The following is a 27867-nucleotide window of genomic DNA, read 5'->3' on the forward strand; positions in this document are numbered from 1 at the left end:
TAGTAGGAATCAAACATTTATGCACACTTGGTGATGAATTTAATGTATATTTCTAGAAGTGTTCATCCCATATTGTAAGTTAGGTTCTACAACAATTAATACAGCAAACTCTTCACAAGTTTCTCAAAACATTCCCCAATCTTTTAATATTATATAACGAGCAACAATCGTAAACGTATTATTTTAGTACAGCAATGTCTGAGTAAAATCTGATTACAGTTAAACCGAATTCAACTCTTATTCTATTTCTCCATTACCTTTGTCGATCATTAAATTTGGGAGTTAATGAGAATTTTGAATTGAAATAGCTCGAGATATTACGATATCTGATTCGATCTTTAACTCGAGGATATTATATTTCTCACTGAGCGTTTCACTTGAAATAGAGACTGCATCATTCATGCAACTCAATTTCTCTTCAATATTTTACATTTAAATCATATTCTATCACTCGATAGCAATATTTTTGACGTTGTTCCAGTTTATCAGTTGATATTTATTTATTTATTTATTTATTAGATAGAGCAAACAATACAATAGTCGGAAAAGAAAAAACAGGCTATTGCCCAAAACTTCTTCAATTTCCTGATTTTGTCACAAATCATCCAAATACTATGTAGGTTATGTTCACTTCAATTTCAACACCAAATCTTCAATCTGAAACTATGAATCAGAATAAAACAAAGAATTTCAAATTTAGATAAATTGATAATGAAACTTCCGTTAAAACAAAAACCAAACTTCAAATATTCACAAAATATAGAATAAAAACATTTTTTATTTCAACATCTTTTTTGACTGGAACATACAATAATCAATGACCGGCATCATTTCAATATTCAATGAGCACAATCAAAACTTTACACGTCCTATTAGGTATACAATAAGAATAGGAATAAAAGCTTTGTAGAGCGCTGTGAAGGAAGGACAGCTTCTATGATCCTAGTGTGAATATGGTTTATGCTTGTGGGAAAATATCCGGTACAAAGTCAAGCTTATATTCACTGAAGAAGTTACTGATGCTTCTCCAAGATGAGAATAGGTCAAGGTGTTTGAGATGAAGTCAGGATTACTTGTTCATAGAAATAGAAGCAGTACTCTTCTCACTTCCTTCTCTTCAAGACTTCTCAGAGCAACTTCGGTATTCAGTCACAAAATAAATTGAACGACGAATATTAAGTACTTCCTACTACATAATATATTGTTGCTTCCATAACTCACTTGAGGAACATTTATGGAGATCTTCAACAACTGTGGCCTTCTATCAATGTATATTCTCTCGAAATCTGAAACATAATTATTATTCGCAACTGGAAAATTCTATTCCTAGACATATGTGTCACCTTCAAAGCTCGAATTAACTGCCATATTGTGGTGTGATATTTTTGTTAATCAATCTACCTTCCAATCTATAATAGACTCAAACTATCTTTAATCAATACGTTTGCAAAGTACAAGTTTAAGTTAAATAGTAAATTTTAAGATTTTTTTATTCTTCTTGAATATTTCCCCATATAATCAATTTTTTTACCGGTAACTTCAAGTGAGGTAGATCTGGTGAACATCAATCCAAATAGATTCACTGAATTCATACATTCACGATACATGAATAGATTGTTAGCAATAGATTAATATTGTCTTTGAACGTGTTACAATATCTAAGCTGATATGTGAGATTCACTTAAACTGTCAGCGTTCATTATAAGTAACATCATCACTTTCCACTCAACCAATGCTAATTGTTTAAATTAGATTTCACTGCTGCATCAATACAAATCAATCAAAATACAATACAATGTTGAACTAATCAATTTATTCATATTATCAGCTATACAATAGCTTATCTTCCCGTTGCTAATAGAACATATTTTCTATATATTTCACAATAATTAATTTAGTAGCATAGTCGTAACCGGTCAGCAAGTCTCATAGATCCATTATCTTTTCCTTAATACTTGATATAATAATAAAAATTATCTATCACACTTTTCAATCAATTCGACGTTCTCCGCAAATATATAGTCTTAGAACACTATCTTCACATGATCACTTTCAATAAGGTCTAAAAATATGTATCCTCAACAACAGGTGTTGTTTTTATATTCAGATCGGATTGCTGTAAATCAGTTCTTCTTCTCACTCTAGGAGTGAAACTCAATCTAATGCCAGATTTCGGGACAAGAACTGTATTGGGCACAACAATGAGAGGACCTTCTTTTGTCCTAACGGTGTACTGCCGTAGAATAGCCGAGATCACTGTCTTTTCGGCTACTATTGCAAATTTCTGGCCTGAAATCGGAAAAACATAGATTATTTCAGACGTCTACTCCAAGTAGGTTTAAATTATAGATAATCTGATCCTCCAGCATCGAATTCTGGAAAAGGATACACTACTTATAACAGAAACTAAGAATGTGAATTGCTTTCATTTTGAAACCAGAAAATCGACGAATTGGAATAAATGAGATCTTCTTGTCGTTTCCATGATAAAAAATTTTTCTTCAACATTGCTTCTCTTCAACAGAAAACTTTCAGAAACCCGCAATTACAATGTTTGATAATATGCTTCTATTGATTAGTAATCTATCCCACTCTTATATAATAGGTCTCAGAAAAAAAAACATTCTTCACTTAGTTCATAAAACTTCTTAACCTTAGTGATCATAATTATTAGAAAATGCACTCACCAATACAATTTCGAGGTCCAGCACTGAATGGTATGTAAGCGAAAGGATGACGATTTTTCCTCTTTTCAGGTAGAAAGTTATCGGGATCGAATTGTTCTGGATTTGGAAATTGTTGAGGATCACGATGAAGAACGTATGGCAGAATCAACACATCAGCGCCTTTAGGAAGGGTGTGTCCATCTGTCATCAGAAAAATAATTCCATAGTCTTGATTTTCTCTCAAATTCGCAAGTCCTTGTTCAAAGTGATCAATTTCTCATAATAAATTAATTCCAAGAACTGAAGATTACTTTCAGTACTTAGACATAAGTACTTGACTCGATATCATTCTTCTCCAAATATGGAAATCAGACTTCAATTATTCCAATCTAGAATCAAAAGTTCACTCGCATATGCATCTATGATAGGACTTTTCAGATTGTTTCGGGGCAAGAAAATTTCAAGATTCGTAGGCATATAACAAGAAATCATCAGGGAATTCAACCTTAAGGCTGAGTACAATATTATGATGAATAACTTCACTAATATTATCAATAGCGTAATTATTCTATCCATCAATCTAAAGCCTAAAACCATAGGTCTAAAATAATTTCTTAGATAGTAAGGCTGAGTACAGTTATAAGGTAAATGATATTTTGCTCTATTAACATTGTATCTTCTAATCTAAAGCTTGCGCTTCAAATACCAACTCCTATAGACCTGCTACTCATAACTCATTATCACGTCTCGAATCAAATTTAACAGTAAATAACCGTAGGTTGCTAAATACTATCATATTGTGTTGTCCGATATTTTCAAAAGATATCATTGTTTCTTATGCTGCAATGAACAGTTGTGATTTGATTGTTGCAAGATTGTGATTAGCTAGGATTGAATGCGACAGGTAGGCCTACCTCCAACTGAGAAATAGGCCTAATCAGGTCAGTAGAGAAATTTCGTTTTCAGCTTAGTAAACAAGAGATACCGTACTACACTCTATGATAAATTCTTATTGAATAGTTTTCTCGTGGATGATATATACCGTACCTCTACATAGAGGGTGGTGAACAGAGCAGCCTGATGGATAGTAATTCCACCCGTTAATATGAAATTATTTATTGAGAATTTTATATTATTGTTGAATGTATAATTTATATATTTTCATAGCTATCAATTAAATTCATACATCAGTATTACTTAAGCAGAGGAACACTTGGAGTACCATACTCCGATTTAATCCAGAAGACAGATAGATTTCCATGGAAATCCAAACATATCTTTCAGTCAAACAGGATAAATCAATATATTACAGTACCGGTACTCCATGTTTTATGTGATTTATATAGAACTCCTCTTCAAGTGTCTCTTATGATAATAATAGCGATTCCAAACCGTCTACTGTATGACGTATCTCATCTGGTTTCTTTTGTACGTTTAACATTTGGAGATTCACGATTTTTCAGGGTACGTGTGGCGGGGATTCGAGAGATTTGATCAAGAATTTGAATGAAGATTCTGTAAGGTCTATAATTATTTTTAGATGGTGGAGTTAACAGCTTATTACCAGTGAGTATAGAATGTAATACTCACTACATTCTACACTCATTATACTCTATACTCACTTCTTATTACTAGCCCAGAAGGAAAAATTAGAAGACAAGACCACAAACCAAGAAATACTTGAATATCATTTTGAGTCTGGAGATCCTAGAAGATTAGAAAAAATTATCTATTTGAAGTGCACATTCATTCAAAAATCCAATTCACTTATGATTCTAGAATAACTGGAATACGATTCTAATACGGAAATTCCTCAGTCAATATCAGACAGAGGTTGAATGGTAGGCAATATTTGATAGCCTTGTGCACACCACTACAGTGAATCGAAAGACGGTGACGGCAAAATTATTAACCATGGCATAAACCATGGCTTGGAAATTCTCCCGCTCCCGTCGTCATCAAGCGATTTACCTTAGAGGGAAGAATACTAACTTAGTAATATTCAATATTTGGATTTACGCAAGGCTTTGATCGTAGATGATACTTGGATATACCAGCACGCTAGTATACCAGTGACTCAATCTACTCAGAATACAAAGGAAGAATAGGCTACAAGGCTGATCACCTCACTTATAAAGTTCTACACTTCTAGTTGATAACCTCCGTTCATTTATCACTTGTTCAATGATTCATTGATCAAACAAATTGATAAGAGTTTCAATTTAATCTGAATAATGAGGTCAACCTTGTATAGTCTTCATCTGCAGTTAATTAGCTACCGGATGAAGTAAATAAGTTCTTTCTTACTCATTCAATGATCAAATAGCCTGAAGATATCGGATGCAAATGTAGAAGCTCAGATCGAGTATCAAAGCACATAGACATAAAGGATATTGTTCATCATTTCCAATTGATAATTGGAATCTACCAAGATGAGTGCTATAAATAACAGAGCAGTGGTTGACTGATACTTTTCAAGTATTGTGTTACACGAGTGATAGCTTGTGAATGGATATAAATAGTCAAAAGCTTCAATTTCACTCAAGTTTACCATTTCATTATCAAATTACTTACCGGTAATTGAAAGAGTTGCCTCAGGTTTATGATTTACAGAAAGCTACTAGCTATAAACATCAAAGTAGGGAGGATTACTTTGGATCTTTGGTATCTTACCTATTTCATCATCTTCTGTGAGGCGCCTCGCGATAACTGGAACACTGGGATACAGACGAAGGGCATCCTTGATACAATTTCCCAGATATCTCATCTTTTTTATATCCTCCATGGTGGGCTCTCTCTCAGAGTCTCCGAAGATACTTTCCAACTCTTCAAACGCTTGCTCCTGTTGATTCAATCAATTGAAAAAAGATTATTCCAACAAAAATGTGTGCTAACCTCTGGGCAGCAATGTTTGACGCAAAACTCAATTTGAAATTTCAAGAGTATATTCTCTGAAAGATTAAAATCTTGTCTATTTATAGTTCATACAGTAAATTTTGATTGAGAATTTATCAAATTAATTTTGGTAATATTTTCTGCAACAATAAATTGTTTGTTGCAACGTGAACAGTGAATGCACAAGGAAAAATAAAGTACAGTATGATCACTTGACAATAATTTTCTATCACCGATTGACTAATTACCTGGATGTTAGGATGGCGACCAAGTAGATACAAGCAAAAATTTATTGCTAGTTGAGTTGTGTTCTGGCCCTGAAAATCAATAATAATAATAATAATATTCGTGGTTATCAAAATAAATAATCAATTATTAGATTGATTTATTAGCTTACTGTATTTTTTGGCTATCAATCAATCACCTCATTAAAAAAGTTTTGTTGTTTTTGAGTGGAAAGGACTAAATTTCAGAAAAGAAATAACCTCATTTCGGACTTTTAAAATATTATCTAAATTTGGGAAAGAAATGGTGAAAGAAGTATCCTAAGTTTTTCTCTCTCATTCAGTGCTTTTTTGTGGAATAAAAATAAAAATACAGTGTACATAGCTGAAATTATTAATTAGTGGTTATATTGAACGGATAAATAAGCACAGTTCAAGATTTATTAATTATTAGTATTAGTTATTTAATTTCCATTATTCGGGAAGCAATTGCATGGAAATGCATTCTTATCTAAGTTGATCAATCACATGTCTATATATGATCCTGAATCCTTTGTATTTAACTATAAACTGCTGTATAAAAATTCATTTTTATGACCTAATTTGTATCAAGATTACCACATAGAATTAAGTGTAAAATTCCTGAAATGTAAAGGAGAATGACTGAGAAAATAAAAATGAAGAATATTAACATATTCATAGTCAGTGAACAACTAGTTCCTCTTCTGGTATAGGCCTAAGTTCAGGCAATTTCCGATGCAAATTTGCAAATAACTAAGTCGCTTGCCTTGCTTAAGAGCCAAGAATCTACATATCTACAACTCACACGTGTTGCCACTAATTATAGGATCCATTGCGAAAATTTCGTCTTGTGCAATAAGCAGTCATTCCGATCAATGATTGCAGTAAAACGGTTTATTGTGAGTCCTTTGTTGACCTTGAGAATCTGCAGCAGCGCTAACTAATACAGCCGGAAGTCTGCTCATGGAGGTCAACTCCCAAACTCAATAAATGAGAAAGAACATCAAAGATGAATTGAAATTCCCCAAAGGCAATCAGTCTTCAATGACGAATATTATCAATATAGTCTACAGTAGCTTACCGATTTCACATCTTAGTCAACCAGCAGGCCTACATGATATATTGATTACGATATCAGATTGTGACAACTTGAATAGGCCTACGGTAATAATTAGAATATTCCCAATTGATACTCGCATTAAATACTACTGCTTCTAATATTGTAATAGCCGAAATTAAAATCATAAAGTATTATAAATAATTATTTGGACCTACTGCAAACATGAAGGTGTTAACTTCCTCTCTAATATCTTGCACTGTCAAAACTTTTCCATCTTGAGAAGAATTTATCAATAAATCCATGAAGATTGCCTTTTCTTTGAAATCTGAAAAGATAAATAATTACAATGTAAACAATTCATAATGAAAGTGGAATACAATATATCCAAATCATTATATAATAAAATTTTAATTATTATTATTATTTTTAAACTCTACAGCTTTTTATTTAAGACGTTCTCATCATTTAATTCACTGAACTAATAAGAATTGGAATTTGGAAAGAAACCCATTTTACAGCTGTAATTTATTATACTGGTCTACTATTCCATCGATCTCTCAATTTTATATGTAATAATGTTTTGATATCAGATTTATGAATAAATTAATGGATAAAATATAAAAATGAACAATAGTTAGCTAGCTAAGTCACTTCAGTAAAACATACAAATACAAATGCAACTGATACATCAAGAGCAGCTGCATGAGCACTGCTGAGCAGTGAGCACCCTACTTCTACTATGCATTCTCATAATATAGACTATATTCTCTATCCTCTTAACTCACGGGTATCAAATGAACAACAATTCAATGAAATGAATTTCAGTTCGGAAAAGTTATGTTCTATCTTTAAAATAATAAAATAGTCTTATTACTGTTAAATGAAACTCTCTGTAATTTCGATAATCTTCTATAGAATAAAGAGAATCCGTGAACGTTTCAAGAGGTATTCATTGAACAATCTTTCTTGAATCCTCAGTTTCAAAAATTACAATAATATATTACTAAAGAAGGAAAATCTCACCATCTGTTTCATCGGAAGACATTTTTCCTAGCTGTGATAGTGTTTCTCTCCTTTCTTTAATCACCTGAAATCATTCAAATTTACCATCTGAATTAGACAGATAGGCCTATGATGAAGGAATATCACAAAATATCATCTCCAAAAATATACTTGATTGGAACAAATTTTATAAATATGGGTTCATTGCAATCAGTTACAATAGGCCTACATTCCAAAGTGGTATTTCAAGTTTTTAATGAAAAATCAATATTCATGAATAATTAGGTATTGAATTTTAGTATTATTATTTTCCAATAAAGCATTCAACCGCATATCTCTAGGCCTACGTTATAGTTAATGGTGTAGTTTACATTAAATTAAATTGCCATAATATTTCCACACAAACTTACAGCATGAAATTTTTTAAAATATACCGTAGTGTATAATTTCTCAATAGACAAATAAGGTACAGAATAGCTAAAACTGAAAGTTTGATATTTATTATTTATCTATCCACAATGGAGACAACGGCTTGCCTCAAACATGTCTCCTGATATTGATAAGAACACTACCTAAACATTAATAGGCCCAAGAAAATATAGAACATTTTTATCGGAGTGTATAATAACCTCATCAGTGAAGTCGTGCAAAATCCTCTTGTATTTTTCTTGTTCTTTCCCCTTCTGTGTGAACTGGAAGAGCCATTCGGAAAGCAGCCATGGTCTCACCATTCTATAGATTCCTATTTCCTCCAACCTATAACATATTATTCAACATAGACTATACTGTAAAGGAATAAATCGAATCAATTTCAGTTTCGATGAAGTTTTCAGTGCGAAGGCGAAGGTTTTCATAGAATTCCGTTAATGGAAGAGTAGTTACTTACTGGTGACGAAGAGAACACATTGAAACTCAAAAATCAAAATCTTATAAATAATAATAAATAAGTCTTGAAGCCTCCCAAGTATAATTCTCTATCGAACAATAAGAGCTTTCTTGAACTCATTTCTGAATCTTTATTGCTGTTTTAGAAATTATTAAATTTGAAATAAATAAATAGCCTTATGCATCAAACAAGGGTTTTCTCTTGACACTCTCCAACAAACACCTTACATCCTAGGATATGAATTGGAATATGAAATACGGTTTAATTGGTAAAAATATTCATTTCTGAAAGATTTCCAGGAAGGGTGATATTTATGGTGTTGGAGAGAAACTTTTCTTTTATTGGAAAAGTAGGCATTTCCTACCAGTCTCAGTTGAAGTCCAACATAAAAAATTCAAAAACATGAGGTTGATTAAATACGATTAATATCATAGCCACCTCCTTTATTGGAGGTGGCTATGGTAATGTCCAATATACAAATCACTTGAATTGATAACATACTTATGCATTGCAGCAACAATTTCAGCTTGTTTATTTTTCTTTCCACTGGAAGGTACTCCCATTGCTGTCTCTGAAAATTCGAAGAACATGATAATTTATTTATTATTATTTACTCTTCAAGACTCTGTTGCTCCATTTCATTATTCTATATGCGTTTAGAACTAGATTATAAAAGCTAAATTACAATAAACAAAAAAAAAATTGTAGGAAAGTAATTTGTTCCCAATTGATTTCCTAACCACTTGTGAGAATCATACTCAGGCAACCTTCATTTGTTTTCGTCATTTTATTATAAGAAATAATCATGAAATTAAATTCAATTATTCTTGTTTTTCATTGTAACAATGAAATACTTTTCACGGTTTCCATTGAATAAGCGGAATAACCAGTTTTGCTATGTGTCGTTATTTTGACATCTTGTGAGACTGGAATCCCCTAGGGTTGACTGGTATAAATTTGATTTTCCAACTTCTTTGAATAAGTTTGAAACTTTGAAGAGGAATTGTGATAAATTATGAGAATCATTTTTTTAATATTAAAGTGTGGAAGCTGCTGTAAATAAGCTACATTTTTTATTATGTCTGATACTCATGGAATATTCCAAAATAAAACAGTTAAACAACAGTGGATTGTCAGTATAAATATTTGATTGAGCTTGATAACATTCATTTAATAGACAAATTTCTCATTGCAATCCAAACTATTATTGCACTATCTTTGAACGAAAGTATAATAGTTAAAATTGAAAATACTAGATGAGGCTCACCACAAATGAAAGCCAGAGTGAGGCGACGGGTGTGGGGGCTGACATCAATGAAACCTCCATTTGCTGCCACAACTGCTTCTTGCAGATCGACCATGAAGTCTCTTGTTCGAGATACAAACACTTCAAGGAAGCTTTCAAGTATATTGAAATGGAATGTTGGTGTGATCAATTTCCTATGACTGTGCCACTTTTCATCTAGAAAAACAGTTTATGAAGTTTTTCTATCAGATTGATGCATGCAGATGCAGTATAATCGATTGATATATCTGTTTAATGAGGACGTTTGTCAGTTGAATGAGTCCTGAGCTAGGAACTTTGGATGAATGGAAAAGTTCATCATAATTTTAATTATTGCTATAATATGTGGGCTGTATAATCGTTTCTGGAATATTGGAGATATAAAAACATGAAGAAACACTACACTTTTGTCAGAACTACAAAAAAAAAATTATGAATGCTTTAAACACTATCAATAGATCGATAATGAGTTTCTCCACAAGGCATAACACTACTTATTGGTTATCTTTTTGTATTATTGGGTACAGTACCTACCTATACACTTATAAGGTGAGTAACGTAGACAATAGGCTACTTTTATTTGGTACTCCCCGTTAATATTTTCAACATTCGTTTTTAAATATTTTTTTCAATTTTAAACAATTATTAATTCCAAACAAAATATCGTTTTTAAATATTATTTCAATTCTCCACAAGAAATTTCAGTCATGTACCTCAAACCGTTTTGAATAGTGTTCATAGTAAACAGTTGACTAACACAAACTGTACTATCTTCTATAATTGATGTGATAATCAAACAATTAATCCTGAAGATGATAATAATTTAGTGCAAGCAGATTGACAAGAAGACAATTAGAGAAGAATAATAAGTGTGATCAAGTGAATATTGCAGTAGTGTTAAAGCTATTTTCACGTTGAAAGAAAGAAAATTAATTTGCAGCTCTATATGAGCTTAATATTTCTTTCTATAGTATTTTTTAATTCTATGTACAGTATTTTGTAAATTAAAGTACCTGTAATTTATTTCTTTGATTCATTAATACCTAATGTTTCATCTTTCGTTTCTACTGAATTGTCAATATTTCAATTGACGGATTTGCACCAAATTTTCAATTGAATTTTGACCGTCATGATTTATTTTAGGATAATAAATTACAACTCAAATTTTACCTTTGCTTGTGATAAGCCCTTCTCCAAGAAGAGGTTGCAGTCCTTTGTAGATGAAACCTTTCTCTGCATGTTTGAATTTTCTACTCAGAATGGCCTAGAAAAATCCAAAAATAAATCATTGTTATAGTCACCAAATTATTCTAACAAGCAAATGAACCCATAATTTGACTTTAATAGGACAGACAATAGAATAGCTTGATTTTCACTCAAATCTGGATTATTATTAGTTATTTTAAATTATTGAATTTATTGCAAAATAACTCTTATTTCTCTATAGGCTACTGCTATACAGAATCCTTCTCTTTTAAAGTTTCACACTTTCTTACCCATGAAAAAATAAGAATGATGGGTGTGGAAAATCTTTGAAATCCTCGTATAAATTGGGAGAGGCTAAGATATTTAAAAGAAAAATGACAATATACTTGATTTCTTTGTAAATCAGGTAGGCTACACTTCAGACTCACCTGAACTGCATCAGGAGACTGCACAATTATCACTGGATGAAAAAATATTGACGTTTTGTGGAAATTCCGAAATTTCTCTCTCCATTGACCAGCATATTCAAAGAATTCTGAAAAAAATTGAAAGGTCAGAAATTTGAAGGTCAATTCATCTATTAATTCTGCAAAAAATGAGTGGAATATGTTATTCCCTGAACAGAAAAATACATATTGTGAAATCCTGGATTAGCGCATAATATGTACCGATATGTACGGTAGGTACCAGTGGAATGAAATCATGTTTAAAAATACAATGATTATAATATTACGGTACCTATATTATTTATATTATTACTCCTACTGTATACAAATAGTGCTGACTATCTATTACCGTACTGCAGCATAGAACGTATGTGAGTGAATAAGCTGTATTTATATTATAACTGTATAATCCTAGCAGTAATAGAGTCAGAGTCCGTTGCAGTGAAAATATTCTCCTTATGAGTAGGCATACCTATTAAAAAATGGAAGTATCCATACTCGCTCATTCGAGCTGAGTGGAAATTGGGAATATGATCAGGTTCACGTTATAATCACAGTATTTGATCAACATTGGTGTTGCTATCCTTGTCTATAATTCGACAAAGCAGATAGCACTATCCTTTTCTAGCTCCGCGACAGATCGCTTTCCAGCAATGTAGGATTATAATTAATCAACAAAATATTTGATCTCAACTATGAAAATTATCAATAAATGATTAAAGAATATTTTTTCTGAACGAATAATTGATTAGTTTTAACAAGAATAAACAGTTGAAATCACATCAGAATATACCTTTATCAGCCATCTTCTATAGAAGGGAAAAGTAAAGCAGTAGAGAATCGGCAGAAAGATCGACCTATCTTTCTTCACTGCCATATAACGTGGACTTCACTAAATAGGGACTCCACTCATGGAAAGGATACAGTAGCCATTTGTATTAGAACGGACACAGACTCTTAGTCCAGGCAATGAATGCTCGAAAAAGGGTATAGAGGGAAAAGTTTGGAAGACAATTTTTCACCCCACAGTCCTGTTTAGGGTAGTGAGGAGGTGAAAATATTAAAAAAGTCCCCACCCCTACCCCCTGTGCTAAGGGGGTGGGGGTGGTTCAAAGGTACAATTTTTTGGCTTCTCGCACATAACTCGAAAATTGTGCATTTTACAGACATGACTATTCTATAAGAAATTAAAGCTTACATAATTTCCTACAATATTGATTCAACAAGTTTTTCTTTACCTATCTCTTTCACTTTTCGAGATATCCGCTCTAAAAGATGTGACATTTTTGAAAAAGACACATTTTCCTTCGATTTTTTGCTATTTTTGCTCTTATAACTTTTTTAATATCGATGGGCAAAATCCATGCTGATCATGAGCTTATAGAGCATCGAATTCTCTTCAATTTGATGTATAATTTAACAAGTTTACGCACATCCCCGCGACTGTTTCAGCAGCTTCAGTGTTGAGTGTGAGATCAAGCTTCATTTTTGAATTGTTAGTCAAGTCGGTTGAACGCATTTTCCCCAAGATATGAGCGTGTAAGCAAAACATTGAAAACTGTAATTTTTAAACCACCCTCATCCCTCACCCAAAATAACATATTTTTAAAAGTCTGATTTTCATTGTAATTACGCAGTAATTACAATAAATAGTATTACATAACCTCCAATTAGTTTGACCACAGTTTGGTTTATCTATTGCAACATGGTGAAGAGCAACAGCAAGAAGCAGGAAACTCCCACACAAAAGGCAGGTAGGCGTGCAACGGTACATGTGTCAACGACCCCTCCCTGTCAAGACACAACTCAACTAGCCGACGAAATTCTACAGAGGATAAACAAGGAAGTAACCAAGCTGTCGCAGAGGCTTTCTCCTTCTTCCAATCCGAATTGGATCGATTGCAGGGTGAGAATAATCAACTTCGGCAGAGGATGGCAGCAATTGAGAAGGAGACAGAATTAAAAATCGACGATCTTGAACAATATGGTCGCCGTACCTGCCTGCGATTCTTTGGAATTCCGGAGACCAAGGGGGAGTCCACCGACCAGATTGTTCAGCGAGTCTGCAAGGAGAAGCTGAACGTGGAGTTGAAGATCGACGACATTCATCGTTCGCATCGAGTGGGACCAATCCAGCAGCCAGGTCAGGACACGGGCAGAGCAGCAGGCAAGGAGCGTCATCGTCCCATCATCGTGAGGTTCGACGGCTACCGGACGAGGCAGAGGGTGTTCGCAGCCAAGCGGATGCTCAAGAACACTGGCATCACCGTGAGGGAGGACTTGACGAAACACCGACTGGCACTCTTGAACGCAGCAGCAAACAAGTACGGGATAAGGAACACGTGGACAGTCGATGGCCGCATCAAGTACGCCGTCGGAGAGGGACCTGGACGACGCATCTACACCGCCGAGCGTCTTGCCGACCTCCAGTAAACACTTCACGGTGTTGGCACGTCATATCTTCCTACTAAAGGTGAGCTCTCATTATTTCAATTGTGCCTCTTCATGTAATCATCACTCTTCTCTCTTTTCATTTTTTCAGTCTTTTATTTTTTGTTGGACAATTGCCCTATAGATACCATTTTTACCAAATTAATTTTTGCTATTTGAACATATATAATACTGTTTTCATGGAAAAAATATAACTGGATTCTATGTTTACAAATCTTAAAATTAATTTTTGCTTTTTTGAACATATATAATACTGTTTTCATGGAAAAAATATAACTGGAATAAAGCTATATCAATTTAGTTATAGCAATTATTCATCTAGTATACTGAAACGTTTTACTGATTGAATCATCCAATACTCAATCAGGAAACTAGTTTTCCATTAGACATAACCGAATGATGTTTCCAGCTAATCCAATGTGTCACTTTTTATCTAACGATAGCATAGTACAAAAATAGAACCTTTTCCACTGCTGATAAAATTATGAAAATTGCTCCGAAACCTAAGTTCACTTTAATAATACATTTATAACCTATTTCGAATTGCTGAGTTTATAACGCTTCTTCCTCATCTCAGTTCATTGTCAATCCATAATCTATTAAATCCATTTCTGTTTATCAACAAAGCCTGAATCCAGTCTCCACATGTATATTACTAGTGTGTATAGTAAACTTACAGCAGGATTCAAGTTGACTTTTCGTGGAATTGACAACAATAACAGAAATAACAGTCATCGTAATAATGACGGTAAACTTTTGATTGGCACTTCTATTGTGATTTTCACCATAGTCACATTCCAACCTTCTATTCGCGTATTCTATTTATATATCCGTTATTCTGTTTTCTTATATGCAGTATTACCTGTCTGTAACTTCTATAATTTCTTCTCTTCCTACCTCTTCTCATTCTGACCTCCCTCCAAATTAGCTCAATTCATGCTCAAAACTAGTTATACTGTATATTTTTAATAATATAGACATGCTTACTTCATTTCTATACCAGATCATTAACACTGTACTCTATGCTATCTGTATCAATCCCTTCGCTCTCTCTTACTCACTCCCTCTCTCTTCCTTCGGTTTTTCTCATCCCTCCAATTTCATTTTCTTATTATCTATCTCATTTTATGCACCGGATATTACTACTTTCTTCTAATATCTCTCTCTTCATCCACCTTTTTAGACAATAATCTTACATAATCTATGTGTATTCTCACACAGCTTAGTCCTCTCTTCACATTCTTCTCTCTAACAACCGTCAACTGCAATTTGAAATCAATCTACTGATTCATATTTCTCGTTCTTATTTTCCATCTCTCTGAACACTCTCTTTTAATTGTCTATCCTCTTAATGATTTTCATATACTTTCTGTACTTTTTTCTGCTGTGTTTCTGCTGGAGTTTTCTTCCTGTTTTCAGACCTGGTTCCTGTGACTTCTTGCACGCGCTCTCTCTTGCCGCCGCCCTGGCTCTCTCTCGCTCCCCCACCTGCTCGCTCCCATCAGCATCTACCACTGCAAACTGCCCACCACATTGGATTATCTGCTGGACTCTGACATGAATAAAGGAATCTGAATCTGAATCTGAATCTGAATCTCGCTCTACCTCCACTTGGACCCGATTCTTCCACTACCGGATACCTACTCGCTCTATCTTCACTTGGACTAGATCTCCCACTACAAGTTCTTCCTCAATCTTCATCTTATTCACCATTAGGATTATTCATCACCGGAACTCCACACATCTACATCTTATTGTGTTTAGTGAATTTTTTGAACTAGTGCTATAAATAGTGAAGGGAGCCGAACTGCCAAGGCATACTGAATGCACTCGAATCAAGAGACTTTTTCATTTAGGTTAAGTTTTATCAGTCTCATCCCCATTTTCCCCGTCATGTGTCGTTCTGAGGTCGGTTCACGATTGGTCTGCTGCTTCCATGATGCCTCTCACTGACACGTCAGCTCGCTCGCCCTCAAGTAGGTATGATTATTTCAATAATAGTAATAATGACGCAGGTATGTTTCTAGCAAATAAGCTCCACTCTTTCAAAAAACTTTTCAAGGCTGCTCACCTCAACGTACAATCCCTCAGCTGCCACATTGATGAACTCAGAGCAATCTTCCGTTTTCAGGACTTCAATATAATCGGAATTTCCGAATCATTTTTGAAGCCTAGTATTCCATCAAATTTTGTTGCTTTGCCTGGATATAATCTTTTCCGGAATGATAGATTAAATAAAGCTTGTGGGGGTGTAGCAATTTATGTGAAAGATGGTATCAAAACAAAAGTTTTAATCACATCTAAACAAGAGTATTGTTCAAGACCAGAGTTTATGCTACTTGAATTATCCTTATCCAGTACTGATAAATTACTCGTTGGTATCTGTTATCGCCCACCAAAAATAGGTCATTTCACAGATTTCGAAAGTGCCTTGCTTTCTCTTATGCCTTGTTATAACCGTATACTAGTTATGGGGGATATGAACACCGACTTGAACATGACAAATCGGAACTTTGACTACTTTCAACTGACTACAATTTTCCAATGCCTAAACATGACTATTTTACCTCTCGATCCAACTCATCATACTAATGAATCAGACACACTCATTGACCTTCTCATTGTTAGTGATCCCAATGAGGTTGTTCAAGCAGGCCAAATCTCAGTCCCAGCTATTTCTAGACATGATTTGATCTACTGTGTACTTTCCCATAAGATACCCAAGCCAGAACAGAAAATTATCACTTATAGAGACTTCAAAAACTTTGATGAAGCCGCCTTCCTGACTGATGTGGCTCAGACTCCATGGCATCAAATTGAAGCATTACCCTCAGTTGATGACATGGTCAAGACTTTCGAGAATTGGACTTTGACTCTGTATGACAAACATGCACCTTATGTGACAAGGAGGATTAATAGAAAACGACGAGTACCGTGGATGACTGAAGACATACTTAAGATGATGGGACGTAGAGACAAAGCACATAGAAAATTTAAAAAGACATTTGACTTGGACAGTTTGATAGAGTATAGGAGCCTTAGAAATAGAGTTAAACAGGAATTACGGAACTCAAAGATTAGGTACTTGAATTCGTTTATGACAAACAACAGACAAGACTCTAAATCACTTTGGCAGGGAATAAAAGAATTCGGGCTTGGCAAGCAGAAATCGAATCCACAAATTGACTTAGCATTGAACAATATAAATGACCATTTCGTTTCACACTCTAACCAACGCGACGAAGTTGTCATTGCTAATCATATCGATGATCTTGAAGAGCAGGTTACAAACTTAGATTTACCAATTACTGATCAATTTCATTTCCATCCAATCTCAGAAGAAGACACTTTCAGAGCAATTCAACGTATTCATAGTAATGCTACGGGTGTTGACAAAATTCCTATTAAATTTATCAAGAAAATGTTATTTGCTGTTTTACCAACCATTACATACATTTTCAACAAGTCTATTGAAGAAGGCATTTTCCCTGAAAACTGGAAGTTTGCTCTGGTTCGCCCTCTAAATAAAGTTCCATCACCCAATAAAGTTGAGGATTTTAGACCAATTAGTATTTTACCTGCATTGTCCAAAGTGCTAGAAAGACTCATTCATGCTCAAGTTGTAAAATTTCTAGACAACAATAGTAAGCTTCATAACTTTCAATCAGGCTTTAGAAAATTCCATTCAACTGAAACAGCTCTGCTTCGTGTCACTGATGATATAAGGTTAGCTATGGACCAAAGAAAATGCACCATCCTCACCCTATTTGATTTTTCTAAAGCATACTGTTGATCATACAGTCCTTCTCAATAAGTTGGCTATTCTTGGTTTCAGTCACAACTCGTTAGTTTGGTTTAAATCCTATCTATTAGGTAGGAAACAATGTGTATCTGTCGGTGACAAAAAGTCTACTTGGAAAAACGTTATGCATGGAGTACCACAAGGTTCAATTTTAGGCCCTCTCCTCTTCACTTTGTATGCTAATGACCTTTCTTCCATTATCAAATTCTCCAGTTTCCATACTTATGCAGACGACCTTCAAATATATTTAAGCTGTCCCATAACAAAAATTAACGAAACAGTTGGAATAATGAATCAGGATATCAATTCGATAGTGGAATGGACAAAGAAAAATGGCCTTAAGCTTAATCCCATCAAAACACAGCCCATTATAATTGGATATTCTCGTCTTATAAACAATATTGACTATGAATCGATTCACAAAATTAGTGTAGATGGTAATGACATTCCTTACTGTAGCTCAGTTAAAAATTTAGGCATTATTATGAATAATACTCTTGACTGGTCAGAACAAGTGAACAAAACTTGTAAAAAGGTATTCTCAGCCATGCATGCATTGAAGAAAATGCACGATATTCTCCCTAGAAACATTAAATTATTATTGGTTCAATCTCTCATCTTCCCACATTTAATGTATTGTAATTCTGTTCTTAACGATATGCAAGTCACTCTGAATGATAAACTACAGCGTTGCCAAAATTATTGTCTACGTTTCGTCTACTCTCTCCAACGCCATGATCATATCACCCCAGCCCACATTGCTAGTTCAACATTAAAGCTTCCCGATCAGAGGCTTTTTCGAATAGTCAAGCTTGTTAGAGATATCTTGAAATACGGTAATCCGAACTATTTTAAAGATGATTTCAAATTTGTCTCCGAAGGTAGGAGGATAGATGCTTCACATACTAGAACCGGAGAAAGTACTTTAAGGATACCCAATCATCGAACTACTATTTTCACAAAATCCTTCTTAGTCAGTGCCTGTCGTGCATGGAATGCACTTCCTGTTTCTATCAGGTCCATCGAGAGCCGAGCGAGCTTCATCCTGACTTTAAAAAAACATCTTTTGGAACAAATGACTGAAACTGTCCGGCCCTAGAACGATCACATGACAACCATCCCCCACCCATCCCACAAATACAAACCTTTAAACCTGTTATAGAACGAATTGTATATATATATATATTATATAAACTCATGTTATTTCAATTATTCACTGCATACTGCTGTATATTACTGAAAGTTGATTACCCTGATCTACTTTCAGCATACTTCATTTTATTAATCAATTATTAATTATTGATCTTATCTACCTATATAATTATTTTACTTTATAAATTTTCTGTTTTTTTTCTCTTAAATATTCATATTGATTAAAACTTTCACAATATTTCCATTAATAAATAAATCCTTAGTTTAAATAATGAAATTAACGTTTTGGTAGAGAGTTAGTGGGGAGGATATTTTTAATATTCTTTCCGAAGAATGGACATTGATATGTCCAAACCTCCGCCAATTTATGTAGATGCATAACAATATAATTATTATCTATAGTTATTATATTACAAATTGCTTTTTCATATCATATACAGTTCAACAATTATTTTCTTAGTCTATATAATGTAAATTCATCTATAACTTTGCTGTATTGTAAGCTATTGTATATAAGTGTATAAGACAGTATATATTGTAATCTACATAAATAAAGTACTCAATCAATCAATCAATCAATCAATCCCTTTAGCACAAGGGGTAGGGACGAGGACTTTCGATTAATTCACCCCCTAACTGGTCCCAACAAAGCTACGAAGTCAAAAATTGTGTTCAAAACATTCTCTCCAAATTTCTTTGTCAATTGGTCTATTTTTGCACAACTGAAGATCTCACACTCGACACTGAAGCTGCTGCAACAGTCACGGGGATGTGCGTAAACTTGTTAAATTACACATCAAATTGAAGAGAATTCGATGCTCTATAAACCTAGCGCCGCAGTGCAGGATGGTTTCTCACAGCTTGGCGTTGTTGTCATTTGAGATGGGTGTCTGGCTTGGAAGTGTTTCGGCCGCATTGCAGGATGACTGTTAACGGTTGACAGAAGATCAACAGCTGGATTTGTTTCGTTATTTTTCGTGATAGAGAAATTCTGAATGCAGATTCGTTCTCAGCGACCCCAAGTTTGGCCTAAAGGCTCAGAATCTCAACAATGTTTTTAAATAATTAAAAATCATAATGAAAAGTCATCAATATGGTAGTACACCACGTTTCTGGTAACTTTTACTGGTTACTGGAGTTATTATTGACACACAAAAATCAAAATAATCGTGAGAAAGAAAACTGCTGATGAACGCGAATAAGACCGCCACTCCATTGTTCTATTGTCTCGGCTGCTTGGCTGAGCCTGGCTGGAGGGATCAAATAACCGACTGGTTTGATCTTTCGTCTGTCCGCTAGGCGGAACTACGCTGACCATTTTGCTGGGTGGAAGATGTTACTGCGGCCGCTCGCATTCCCACCAACGCTGCTATTAACCTAGCTCCGCAGTGCAGGCTGGTTGCTTGGCTGAATCGGATTAGGCGCTGAGACAGCAAATAATAGCAGCGTTGGTGGGAATGCGAGCGGCCGCTGTAACATCTTCCACCCAGCAATGGCCGGCGTAGCTCCGCCTAGCGGACAGACGAAAGATCAAACCAGTCGGTTATTTGATCCCTCCAGCCAGGCTCAGCCAAGCAGCCGAAACAATAGAACAATGGAGTGGCGGTCTTATTCGCGTTCATCAGCAGTTTTCTTTCTCAAGATTATTTTGATTTTTGTGTGTCAATAATAACTCCAGTCACCAGTAAAAAGTTACCAGAAACGGGGTATACTACCATATTAATGACTTTTCATGATGATTTTCAATTATTTAAAAACATTGTTGACATTCTGAGCCTTTAGGCTAAACTTGGGGTCGCTGAGAACGAATCTGCAATCAGAATTTCTCTATCACGAAAAATAACGAAAAAAATCCAGCTGTTGATCTTCCGGCAACCGTTAACAGTCATCCTGCAATGCGGCCGAAACACTTCCAAGCCAGACACCCATCTCGAATGACAACAACGCCAAGCTGTAAGAAACCATCCTGCACTGCGGCGCTAGGTTTACTTGCTGTCTCAGCGCCTAGTCCGATTCAGCCAAGCAACCAGCCTGCACTGCAGAGCTAGGTTTAGAGCGGTTATCTCGAAAAGTGAAAGAGATATGGAAAAAAATTATTGTTGAATCAATATTGTAGGAAATTATGTAAGCTTTAATTTCTTATAGGATAGTCATGTCTGTAAAATGTATAATTTTCGAGTTATATGCGAGAAACCAAAAAATGGTACCTTTGAACCACCCCCACCCCGTTAGCACAGGGGGTACGCGTGGGGACTTTTGATATGTTTACCTCCTCACTACCCTAAACAGAACTGCGGAGTTAAAAATTGTCTTCAAACTTTTCCCTCTATAACACTTCGCTGACTGGGCTATCTAGTCCAGTCAATATAGACATAAAAAAGGGGGTGTGCTTGCAATTTATATTGTAGTTCTGATTTTTTAATATATTATTTGGGTACATAAGAGAAGTCCAGAACAAATTTCTTCATGCAAAATTTCCTTGTGCTAGATACAGGGTGGCCCAAAAACCTCGTATTTTCGGCTCATTTTCCAGTTTTCAGCTATTTCTTCCAAATCACGTAATCGGACAGGGAAATGTGCTCTCGCCTTTTTTTCAGATCATAAAATTCTGAATAAAATGAGATCATTCGGAACTCTCTATCTCCAATGAATACTGAGCTATGATTTTTCAAAAATGAGTGAAATTTGAAGGAAAAATCAATTTTGATGAATTTTAGTTTTTGATCAAGAATATCTTCCGATTGTTAACATTCAGATGTATAATTCAAAATCTCTCTGGGCGTATTTTTGTGCTCTACAATATGAGATCAGGGAGAGCGCTCTACCTCGGATAGATTTTCAGGTACACCTGACAACAATGCTCCTTGTATTGTGAAAAACACCTCATTTTCAGCTTCAACCATCATCACCAACTACATTGCCCTCATATTGATATTCTGCACAATGACATGAGTTCATGAGATCATGTTCTATGAGAATCACCCGATAGATGCAATTCATTTCAGTATTTCCTAGTGGAGAGGCGCGCTTAAGGACACCTCAAGGATCGAAATTTCAAACACTTATAACTTTTGACACAATGCTCAGATTTCATCGTAGATTTCATTCTTCTCGTCTTGTCAAGGCGGTCCAGAATCTTGCATTATGCATATTTTTGATAAAAAACTAAAATTCATCAAAATTGATTTTTCCTTCAAATTTCACTCATTTTTGAAAAATCATAGCTCAGTACTCATAGAGAGTTCCGAATGATCTCATTTTATTCAGAATTTAATGATCTAAAAAAAAGGCGGGAGCACATTTCCCTGTCTGATAACGAGATTTGGCAGAAGTAGCTGAAAACTGGAAAATGAGCCGAAAATACGAGGTTTTTGGGCCACTCTGTATCCAGCACAAGGAAATTTTGCATGAAGAAATTGGTTCTGGACTTCTCTTATGTACCCAAATAATATATTAGAAAATCAGAACTACAATATAAATTGCATGCACCAATGTATATAGTGACTGGACTAGTCTGTAATGGTACTGATATGTGGGAACCCGCCTTCAGATAATTCAGCACACTCTGGTAATGAATCCGAGTACCAAGTTTGCCTGTAGTGTGACGACTATACACAGTGCATTCTGTATTTGTTATAGTACTGCTTCCAATACATTGATAAGTAGGCTACTCTGCATAAGATGAAGAAGGATTATGATGTGACAGCAATACAATATAGTGACATATATTCATCAATGACAACACAGATCTATTCATTTTTTTCAATTAAAAGCAGCATTGAAAAAGTACCGGTACCTAATAAAACGAAAACTGCAGTCTAAGAATTACAAGAAGTATTTACAGAATTATATCATTGTGTTTGAAATTTACAAATAAACAATTAGTGCCAGTTGAACAAAAATTTCAATCGTTATTAATTCCACGAGAACCAATCAGAGAAGCCGTCTTATCAAAAAGGCCTTCTCTGATTGGATTCCGAGAAATTAATCATGGTTCAAATTTAACCGGCTTCTGTGCAACCGGGTCTTTGGCTCTAAAGAATGCAAAGTTATATTGCGTCTCATGAAGTTGATCGAGAAACTCTAGTGATAGCCTGAATTTTAAGAACAAGTACCAAACTATCTTTTAAAAAATACATTTATTCAGTTGGAAGTAAAAGTAGGTACCATAACTTATTATCTGGATATACAAACAATACAAAGAAATATAGGCAGATTTATTTATTACTTTCATCATGTTATGTCTAACTTATTTTGATGTTCTATATTTCGAAGTTTTCATTTTCAACTTGGTCTAGAGAGGCCAAAATTAGAGCATTCCGAATATATATTCTTTCAAATATTGTCTTTGATTCAACTCACTGTGTTTCGAAAGGTATTCTTTAGCGTTTCCAAAAATGGGATGACCAGCAGGACCAGGCAGTCTTCTCACCATTAGGAATACTCTCAGCCAGTTTTGAATTCCCCTCAAAGTTGACCAGAGTAAGACAATCAGCCCTGCAGCTGGCAGAAGTTTCCATGCCCCATTTGGATCCTACAAGCATCACCAACATTATTCATCAAAATGACGAGTTCAAGTCATTATCTACATCTACAGCATTTATGCTACACTATTAGGTACCATAAATAGAATCAAAGGATACATATTTTTTGCATCTAATCGTACTATTAGTCGTATATTATATTAGTCTTATCTAATTTTGTCAGTTGAGTAGCCTAATAAGTACAAGCCTATTAACTCGTCATCAGAAATATTGATTTTTGAATAGGCTACATTCCTTTACCCAGCGAGTGTTTTGTACTGTACAAGAAATATTATTCAGATTAATAGAAACCTACCCTTTATTAAAAACTTTGAAATATTTCAACTACTATATTATCCAGTAGCAACTTGTTTATTTTTCACATTTTAACTTGAAAATGACCAATGGTCGAAACTACTCTTTAAAATATTTTAAAGTTTTTGATAGAGGGACAAGTTTTTATATTGTTTTCATTAATTTGAATAGTTGAATAGTACCTCATATAAGTGGAGTGATTTTATTGAATTATTCAGATACAGTATGAGCTCCATAAATGTACATTATGTATTTTTGTATGTTTTTTTCTTATAACTAGGTATATAATCAATCTTATATGTTTTTTTCAACAGCTTCCTGCTGCTAAAATGTGTTTCTTTCTCTTTATTTTTTCTTTTATTTTGAATTTGTATGTTTCAAACTGTATTGTTCTTGTTTTTGTGACAAATAAATAAGTTTTTATTTTATTCTACAATAATACTATATTAATCTGAATTTAATGTTATAAAACGTAAATATTATTCCACCCTTTAATAGGCTACTATGTACTTTTATAACTACAAAAACTATAAATAGCAGGAAATAGCCCAACTAGTAGAATGAGATCCTAAACCTTATTCATAATTATGTAGGCCTCGTTTTTTATTAAATTATAAAGCATCGTACGTTAGTATTTTGACATTTTATGGAATATATTACTTATTGTGATCATATCACTAGAAATGTTAGCCTAATTGCCTTACAAATTCTTTTGAAAGATAGCTTAGTTATTTTTTTCATTGAAGATTGCAATTTATTTCATCTATTTATTATTAAATTTGAAACATTTGGTATTAATTGATCTTCCAATGCTTTATTTCTTCTCAATTCTGAGTTTCATTCAATATATTCTTTACATTGTCAATCGTCATTGATTTGTCAATCTTACGGTAGTTCTTTCAACATAAAACGATTTCAACTATTTTTTTCAATTCTCTTTTTTATTATAACATTCTAAGTTCTTGACATTGTCAATCTTAATCAGTACGGTAGTTCTTTGAACATAAAACTATTTCAACGATGTATTTCCTTTCAATTCTCAGTTTTTATCAGAACATTCTAAGTTCTTGACATTGTCAAGCTGTTAATTGTTGTGATTGTAGTGATAACCGTATCAATTATAGTAAATGAATAAAAACTGGGATGGTCAGTTTAATCATGGTTTCTGATTAACCGGTTTCTATTGACAATGGATTTTTCATGCAAAAACCAACACATTGCATTAAAAAGGCATGTCGTCGATGTGATGGAATAACTTAAGTTTTTATGTTGAAAATCTCCACTTTAACAATGAAGGAAAATTGATTTCAGCAACTACCATATTAAATTGGAAATTTTGACCAATATGGCAGACCAGGAAGCCTTCTCAACATGTTAAAAAAAATTTCAATCATTTTTATTGTTTTCAAGTCGATAATGAGTTATTTGACTTGTTCTACAATGTTATATTCCGAGGCACAGTTTAAACTAAGTCAAATGTAAATTTCATTAAGCTTCTCTGCAATATTTTTCTATAACAATAAATAAATCACAATAGATAATATTCGTGATTTATTATTTAAAGGTCCATGGTTATTTTTAATTTAGGATTCACGGAGATGAGCTACTACCTAGTAGGCCTACTCTGTAGCTCTTTCATCATCCTTCTTCGTATTTCAACGATGTAAAATTTCAAATACAAACAATTCGTTATGTAAATGAAGCTACACATAGGGCCCAAGCTACCTAGATCATGAAAAATTATTAAGAAGAAAATAGCCTATTCTTGAGATTTAAGCCAACCGCAAGATTATTCTTGCAAGAATAATTATTGTCCATTATTTTTTCTGCAATTCCTGCTAGAAATATTTACAGTGATAACTGAATTATTCTTCAGTAGCTTTTTCAATTGAGAACAAGTGATTCGGAAAAGTACACTTGAGAATGACATGAATGTCGAAACGATTCGTGTTTAATAATTTAAATATATACAAGGGATATAGGCCTACATTAGATATACAAAAATATTACAAATAGTTACAAGATATTAAAGACACCACTACCAGTTTTGTTCTATAATTGAACATTCAAATGGCCCTATCAAAACACTTTAAAATTTATGATATAAAACTCTGAATGTATAATACTTTGAGGCTCAATTACCAAAAACAAGTAATATGTTCTAAGAAAAATACTAGTTAGGTCTATTGTTTCCTATCAAAAGAACAGCTTTATTACCATTTTGAGTTAATTGAACAATTCTACAATCATATCTCAATATATGATTGATATGGACTCTAGAATATCACAAATATTGATAAAATAGTAGCATACAGAAAAATTAAGAAATATTATAAACTCAACATTGATACTATCAATTTTCCTCTTCTAATTGAACTAAAACCCCACTCTGATTAATTGTTCGTTGTTATGTAATGAATTTTCAATATTGAACTGAGCCCATGATAAGTTAATTTGCCAATGAAATGCAAATTAGAATACCACTAGTTCGAATACGGTACATTATTAAGATGCTCAATAACATTAAAGTTTGATAACGTTTTATTTAAAAATATAAATGAATAGAACGTCTTATGGTCGAGTAAAATTTGTGACAAATTATTAATATTCTACCCTCACTTTTTTGTGAACTCTCAATAAAATTGTAAATCAATTTGACCTTGAACTATGAATCCAGAAGAAAAGATAGTATGTATATCCCATAGCAATATTCAATTCTCTTATGATATAAATCAAAAGAAGTTGAAATGATGATAAATATGTAAGCTGGAAATAGGATAGGCTACTGAGCAGTAGCGCACTTACCAATAGCTGTTTGAAGCGCATCTTGTCTCTAATGATTTTTTTCTAGCACAAGTTGATGCACTGACCACTTCAGCCTATGCCTGACACTAATTCTCCTCGGATGGAGAAAATTGTCCGCAATGAGACTGCAATGGCACAACAATACTGTTCAACCGATACTGTGGAAAATCTACTGAAACCAGTTGCTTCGTATTACCTTTCCTATATATAAAGTCTGATTTGTTGAAACGTGTGCAAGTTTGATAAGTACAGAAACAATCGATTAAAGGCCACTCTTCAAAGAGATCAAGTTCGCCTTCCTGATCGATTGTTAAGTTTCATTTCATGTATCAAGTTTGTGATATAATTGCCGTCATATGTACATCCCTAAAACACACCATTATGTTACCGTTCAATTTTCCAGGTTGCAGCCTTGATTGGCACGAGTAGGCCTCCAATATAATCAATTCAATATATTGTTTGAGCTCAGGATGCCTTGTATTCTTGATCAATGAATTCAAATAAATGTTATAGCTATCATGATTGTATAAAATATAATAGGGGCAAAATGATAGGCGAATGAGGATATGTTAGTCAATTAGTGTTAAAAAGTTTTAATAAAACACATTAAAATCGAAGTCAAGCACAATGAAAGCAGTTGAAGATACAATCTTCGATTGTATGGAATATTAGCTCTCGTCCACATTGATTCCACTTTAAAGGTTTTAAACAAGCATTAATATTCTAGAACATCATAATATAAACTTCACTTCCATTTACAATTTACAAGAAAAGGCGGCTCTAGAGGTTCTAGGAGGAAATCCAACCTTGAAATATTATTCAAAAGTGTATCTAATAATAACAAACATCACTGATTAGTGAATGTGTTGAAAAAGAAAATCGATTTTTCAATACATCCGATTAATTACATTATGATATCATTATTGAGCATCTCGATAAGAGATAAGATTTCCAAGACATTAGCCTATGGAAAAAGCAATAATAACTTAATAATGAGAAGGAAATAATGTACCGTATGCATAAATTAGTAGCAAAGTCAGAGGGAGTGCAATGAGTTCAAAAATGTTCTAACATTTTAAGTTTTGGAGGGTGAAATTAATATCGTATTCGGTTCATTTACATTTTTGG

General features: G+C 33.8%; 1 protein-coding gene across 1 annotated transcript; it reads right to left on the reverse strand.

Moving 5' to 3' along the window:
• Positions 1-760: 760 nt before the first annotated feature.
• LOC111052084 (cytochrome P450 4C1) lies at positions 761-26927 on the reverse strand. Its single transcript, XM_022338703.2, has 13 exons — positions 26740-26927; positions 23459-23630; positions 11674-11780; positions 11210-11303; positions 10022-10216; positions 9256-9325; positions 8498-8624; positions 7890-7953; positions 7082-7191; positions 5810-5878; positions 5340-5508; positions 2688-2867; positions 761-2289 (listed from the first exon to the last, which is right to left on the reverse strand). The coding sequence occupies exons 1-13, from the start codon at positions 26758-26760 to the stop codon at positions 2063-2065; spliced, it is 1605 nt and encodes a 534-aa protein (XP_022194395.2). The 5' UTR covers positions 26761-26927; the 3' UTR covers positions 761-2062.
• Positions 26928-27867: the final 940 nt, after the last annotated feature.

Source organism: Nilaparvata lugens, chromosome 3 (genome assembly GCF_014356525.2).
Source record: "Nilaparvata lugens isolate BPH chromosome 3, ASM1435652v1, whole genome shotgun sequence".
Taxonomy (NCBI): Eukaryota; Metazoa; Arthropoda; class Insecta; order Hemiptera; family Delphacidae; genus Nilaparvata; species Nilaparvata lugens.

Excerpts from the sequence above, each read along its gene's own strand:
- LOC111052084 (XM_022338703.2), bottom strand. The coding sequence starts at position 26,760 with ATGCGCTTCAAACAGCTATTG. Across the intron at positions 11,304-11,673 it reads AGTCTCCTGATGCAGTTCAG|GCCATTCTGAGTAGAAAATT; the intron begins GTGAGTCTGAAG and ends GGATTTTTCTAG. Across the intron at positions 5,879-7,081 it reads TTAACACCTTCATGTTTGCA|GGCCAGAACACAACTCAACT; the intron begins GTAGGTCCAAAT and ends ATTGATTTTCAG.